Source organism: Perkinsus marinus, assembly GCF_000006405.1.
Source record: "Perkinsus marinus ATCC 50983 genomic scaffold scf_1104296931260, whole genome shotgun sequence".
Taxonomy (NCBI): domain Eukaryota; phylum Perkinsozoa; order Perkinsida; family Perkinsidae; genus Perkinsus; species Perkinsus marinus.
Window position 1 is genome coordinate 174,284 of NW_003215828.1, and position 5,782 is coordinate 180,065.

At 50.2% G+C, this 5,782-nt stretch overlaps 4 protein-coding genes across 4 annotated transcripts in view; 1 reads left to right on the top strand and 3 right to left on the bottom strand.

Moving 5' to 3' along the window:
• Pmar_PMAR008927 (hypothetical protein) overlaps nucleotides 1-70 on the bottom strand; it is a gene marked incomplete at both ends in the record, with an annotated part of 1,042 nt that extends 972 nt beyond the window's left edge. Inside the window, one exon of the mRNA XM_002786755.1 lies at nucleotides 1-70. Within this exon, the coding sequence (XP_002786801.1) occupies nucleotides 1-70 (70 nt within the window).
• A 914-nt stretch (nucleotides 71-984) lies between these two features.
• Nucleotides 985-1,924, bottom strand: Pmar_PMAR008928 (ribosomal protein L11, putative; the record flags this gene model as incomplete). The annotated part of the gene is made up of 7 exons (XM_002786756.1): nucleotides 985-1,018; nucleotides 1,195-1,303; nucleotides 1,354-1,417; nucleotides 1,464-1,554; nucleotides 1,602-1,646; nucleotides 1,690-1,778; nucleotides 1,823-1,924. 7 exons carry the CDS (start codon nucleotides 1,922-1,924, stop codon nucleotides 985-987), a joined length of 534 nt encoding a protein of 177 aa, XP_002786802.1.
• An 823-nt stretch (nucleotides 1,925-2,747) lies between these two features.
• Pmar_PMAR008929 (hypothetical protein) lies at nucleotides 2,748-3,151 on the bottom strand (the record flags this gene model as incomplete). Its single annotated transcript, XM_002786757.1, has 1 exon — nucleotides 2,748-3,151. A coding segment is annotated over one exon (404 nt), but the record flags the coding sequence as incomplete, so codon positions are not given.
• Nucleotides 3,152-5,002: 1,851 nt separating this feature from the next.
• The window catches only part of Pmar_PMAR008930 (hypothetical protein), a gene marked incomplete at both ends in the record, with an annotated part of 4,905 nt that continues 4,125 nt past the window's right edge, over nucleotides 5,003-5,782 (top strand). Inside the window, 3 exons of the mRNA XM_002786758.1 lie at nucleotides 5,003-5,180; nucleotides 5,268-5,376; nucleotides 5,426-5,563. Coding sequence (XP_002786804.1) covers nucleotides 5,003-5,180; nucleotides 5,268-5,376; nucleotides 5,426-5,563 — 425 coding nt within the window. The remainder of the gene's footprint in view (nucleotides 5,181-5,267; nucleotides 5,377-5,425; nucleotides 5,564-5,782) is intronic.

Here is a 5,782-nt window from a genome sequence, read left to right on the forward strand (position 1 = left end):
CCAGCCTGTTGTAAGCCAATCGGAGTGCCCTCTGTTCCTCCACTGGACGACATATCCTCCGACCCGTCATGAGCCACAAGCTCTCCTTCTATCACCTCTGCATTGAAGCACTCTCGCGTTGTGTCACAGCCCTCCATCTCTGACTGGGATGGGCGGCGCACTCCGCCTCGAGCCCCGCAGTGAACACATGGCCGATCCACACTGGTAGAAACTACCTTGCCGCACCTTGGGCAATGGTTCAATACGCGCTTCCTTCGAGGGGGCATAAATCAGTGCATTGCTGAGCGGTGACCGCTCACGAGAATATCAACCGCTGAAGACCACAAGACCCTTCATATACGATCGTTCAGGTATTGAGATACCCATACTGAAGTTCCCATGATACTAAACGCAGAACAACGAGCAGGTAGGAAGCATGAGGGATATGACCATCACACACTCAAGATATCTTTAAACTCATATACATCTGTCGACCATAGGTCATCAAGTTCAACTGCTCTACTGAGGATACTGACTCGATCCCCTAAGGTGCTAGAGTCGTACACCAATACTTGATAAGCGAGAGCTCTCAGCATACTCTGGAGAGAGCAGCGGTCGGTGAACGCAAACATGTACTGACAAGGACGAGGTCTCCCGAGCACTCCAGGCTTCAATACGAAGTGGACTTCAGGCCGTTCAGAAGCCGGAAACATGTAACGTGACTCTCGTCCGAAGATCGAGCTGCACTCTGAGGTGTGAAGATGTCACCAACGGTAAGGTCGATCGACTGTGGCAACAGACCAGGCCTTCAGACCCCCGTCCTCTGGAGGCAGGATCGACACAACCGACTACATCTACAGGCAAGGGCAGGCCGATTGAATCGGGAGGACATAGGGAAGTACCGAATCCTGCTAAGCTGAGGGTGAACCCATGAGGGTCGTCACTGTACACAAGCGACATCGTACGACCAGAAACATGCGCAGTAACAGATGGGGACGGGGATCCTTAAGAACCTCGCTTCATCAGCTTGGACCGAGCCCTGATACAAACGTACAGTACGCCCAAAGGAAATAAAATATCGAGTCGGTACGAGTTGTTCAAGACCCTAGGGTGCCCCCAACCATTAGACTCAGAGAATCCTATTAATGCCGTCGAAGTCACGTAGAGGCATATCGCAGCCGACAAGGTGAACTCTATTGTAATGCCCCATAGTACCTGGTCTCCTTCTTGAGCCTATCCAGATCAGAGATAGGCTGATCGTCTCTATGTTGATGCTGTACGGGCAGCTTATATAGCACTTGGATGCCCATGGCGTGAGCTGTGCCTACGTCCGCTCCTCCAGCTACAATGAGCTTCCCTACTGAGGCGACTCACCAATAACGCTTATGACTATCGACCTCAACGGCTTCCCTACGTTTGTTGGATCCATACTCTTAGCCTGAATAACCCATCCCCCACCGTTAAGGACGAGCCCCTGCCACTACCCTCGCTATATGGTAAACCTCCTTGAGCGTTATAGTGCCAACTATATTCCTATGGCCCTTCCCTCCACACAAGGGCAATCTGGCGACCCGCCTACATAGACGCTACGTGCTGACCTCAATAGAACCACGAAGCCTCACCTTATGAACCAATTCGCTGGAGGTGTCCTCAACCAGAACGCGTACCTATGTTACCCTACAAGAAGGAAACGCCACCAATAAGGCTCACGTCTTATCCGTCTTGGGAACCAGGGTGACTTGGACCGGCACCTTAGGCCTCACCGTAGATATCCGAGCATTGAGCTCTTTGTTAAATTGCTGACATACTAGACATACCCAGGGCCCTCCCACCCCCTCACTACCATCATGTTGATGCCCAATGGACCCAACGTTTGCCCTACAGACGGCGAGGGCTTGCTTTGCCCTGCCAACACCCACATCCTAAACCGCCCGATGACAGACATCAGGTTACAGGGTAAGACACACTACTGCAACATGAGGCCATTCACCGATCTCACCCCATCAGTCTGCGACTGGTTCTATTCTCCTGGTCAGTTCAAAACTAGAGAGACGTGATAACGATTTACAGTCATCGCCCGAGTAAGACGACACCTTCGCTAGCCAAAAATGAGTGCCTCCGCTTCCACCTACTAATCCTGACAGAGCTCTAGTAATGAGCTCAACGATGTTACCCACAAGACTGAACTGGCAACCAAACATGTGTTAGGGCACGATGGAAGCTGATGGTGATACGTAGTGACAGTAGAAGGTTCAGGTATTGCCGTGGCGCGGTGACGGAACAGCGGAAGCGCTGTTGGGCTTGTCACACCATTTTTCTTCAGCGCCATAGTCTTCGCATACCTCCATGAGCTGGACCTCCGACACACCGAGGATATCAATACCATGATTCGGCGACTTAATCCATGTCAGAAGGTTCTTTAATAAAGAGGCAGCACTCCCTATCCAAGACACAAGGGATGATGGACAGCCACAACTACTGGCTCCAACAAGATCACGTGCTACCGACTGAACGCAAGAGAGCTCCAATGAACACGTACAGCAAAACATGCAGTTATTGGAACAGAATGAAGGGAACACGTACAACACATTGGCTACCTCACTAGGACACGAATAACGCCCAACTACAGAAGTATTCAAGGAAAACGACCGATGTTTCCTCAGCCGAGAGAGTCTGCGGATGTCCCAACTTCTTTTTATACTGCTCTACTCGACATCGCAGGAAATACTCTAGATAAACGAAGACCGATATGCAGGCATCAGGACTACTTGGGTCAACCGTCAAATATTCCGAGGTGACCGACGCGGGGTCGGATGGCGTTTCCGTCGACTTCTGAGAATGACGCAGCTTCTTGCACTTCCTCCATCGCGTTAAACACTTCTGAATCGAATTATGCTTCTTGTCATCCTCACTGACGGCATGTTCATTCTCAAAGGACGGTTCAGAGATGCTCTCCTTGATGTGTTCCTTGTCCTTTACCCTTTTTGGAAACACCCTTTTCAATGACGAATCATGCTTGTTCATTTTCCTTTCTGAACCAATGACCGGTGAGTTCTCAGTCGAGCCACCGCGTACAGCTGACAAATCGTGATCAAGTTCGGGAGTCAGACCCGACCTTAGGGGGCTAGGGAAGGACCCATCGGCCTCATTATGATCCTCATCGCGAGCATTCCTAAGCCGAGAAGGCACGCCAACAAAGGAGTCCGCACGCGTCGCATAGGGCTTTCGAGTGTCGAGTTTGGTGACAACATTCATGTTAACGAGTTTCATCGGGTCGAGAATCATACATTTCCCCGGGCTCGAACGGGTTGGGGGTACATGGCGAAGCAACCAGCTCTCAGGGCACTTCCTGAGGGGCGATCGGAACTTCTCATTCAGAGATGTAAGGGATAGCACACAGCTCACCCGATGGATAAATTCAGAGGATGTTTTGAAGGGCATGTCGCAAATTCCAAGCGGGCGTGTCCCTCACTATCAATGATAACTTGAAGTTGATTCAAACTGCTCGTGTCAGGTCGTAGCGTGCACAGCTTGCCATACGGGGAATCGGCGGTTTTGACTTTATCCTGATGCAGGGGGGAGCGAGATCCACAGGTGAGTTCACGGGTCATTACATACCTTGCTGAAGATCTTTGTTAGATCTTCCTGGCATACGTCCCTCCCTACCATGGACGACTGAGGGTTGCCGTCCGACGCAGCTGTCACAAGAGTGAATCCAACCAGAAAGACGAATAACATTACCTTGTAGACTCGCTGGCACAGTACGCAGCAGTAAGTGCCCTAGTGCTATTAGCTTCATGAATACGTAGGAGGGAGCGAATATAAGGGGATTGAGGAAATCTGCGGAAGTCTGTCAAGTCCCAAGTACTATTGATGATAAAACGGCGCCACTAGACGATTATAAAACTTGGTGGACAGGATAAGGGAGAAAATAGTTTCCCCAGTCTGCTGACGAACGCGCGCTTCTCCTCGCAGCACTTCCCCACGTCTACATGAGGATGTTGTCATCAAGATAGACATTCGGGGAAGTTGAGAAGGCGATACGGATCACAGGTATCGCAAGTATGTCATCCAAAACTCCCAGGAATACATGTGAGGACGATGTGTAGCATGCAAACCATGGCACCACAAATGTTGACTTTCCAGCGGAAACAACTCGATGGGCGCGCGAGATATTTCATGGCGCGTGACGGTTCTACGACTCGACACGGGTCTGTAAATTCTATCTAATCTTTGAGAAGGGGTCCATCGCAGAACCCGGCCAAAAACGGGTCACAAGCCACTTCAACCTGCGCCCGAGGAAGTCTAGTTTCTTAAAAAAATAAGTTCATGAAAACCAGATTTTTGAAATGGTTTATGAACTTCTTGACGCTTCTCACGCATTTTAACGGGTGAAAACGAGCTTCTTGCTGGAGGGTATCCCCAATAAAAAGCTCTTGTGGAGAGCATCTCTAGAGCTCAAGAACTTCTTGTTACTGGTTCAAAGGACCTGGGCTGAGGTTCTTCACGTAGGATTTTGGAAGCGGTTTGGACGAAATTTGGCGGTTATATGCGTAATGCTCAGGAATGCTTCTTCGAAAAGATTTCTGAAATAGACCCAAGAAGTGACTTCCGGTAGAGCCTTTGAAATCGCGCAGAGGACTGACGGTAGATCAGCAGTGCATCCTCGCCAGTACTGTTGTTAGAAAGGTCATTCGAGGGGCTCACCAAACGTGGAATCATCTCATATTGATGCATGATGATAACACCCCCATTTTCCTAGTGGTGATTATTTCGACGCTCTTGCGTTCAAGTAATTCGGCCTTATGCATGAGCATATCATCTTGTAAGAGGCTTTGGCATCAGCGGTCCCCATTCGTGGAACTCACTTAGTTCTTTTCCTGATTTCGGAAAGGATGTTCATGCTGCCATTCGGGATCGCAAAACTGTTTTGGTACTTTGATAGTTATCGAACTTCGTACGTGAGGATCGCAAGCTTTCGGTGTAGTAGTGCCCTCGCTGCTGTCCCTTGTCGTTCCTCTCAATGACAGTAGCATCCGGACCGTCGATGCGGACCACTCTGGTATCCTCTGACGGCCCGTCAAACCAAGTGGAGGAGGTCGTCAACCGCCTAGTGTCGGTAGTAGGTCGGCTATCAGACCCGTCTTGCAGTATTAAGGAAAGAGAGGGGAGAATGGAGGAGCTCAGGGAGATAGGAGGGAGTACTACTACTATGGGGAGGCGATCGGGTTTTCAGTTCACAGCAGAAGCGTTACTGATTTCTATTGATGGATTTGCCATAATCGTAGGTCCGTTGATGCTGGAGAGCGTTTGTGTGATAATATCCGATCTCGGACGATATCCCCCACAAGTCGGGATGGAGGCCCTCAATCTTCTCATTCGGGAAGGTGTTATGAAGTGACGAGTTCTTACCTGTTGTATATCTCGCTCACTCTGCTGCCCTTAGACGTTGGGGTCAGTCACCTGACGCTTCCAATGGAGGGCGTTACTTCGAAGCCTCTAAAGACGCTGTGAGGAGTACCCTCCAGGATGCTGCTCTAGCACTGGAGAATAGTGACATGTCTGGTAAAGCCCCCGTTCCTAAGTAACCACGCCGTGCTTTGTAGAGGTGGGAAATGTTATCACCACCACACAGATTCCTGAGGAGCAAACTGCTCTCTGTCATTGTGGAGATATGTATCCGAGACTGGCCCTCGGCATGGACCGACATCATCACTGTTCTCGGCAATAGCGCCGCTGCCGCCAATGATTGTGATCAAGCATGTAGCGCTTGGTTGAGAGGAAGCCTTGTTGATGACTCTGT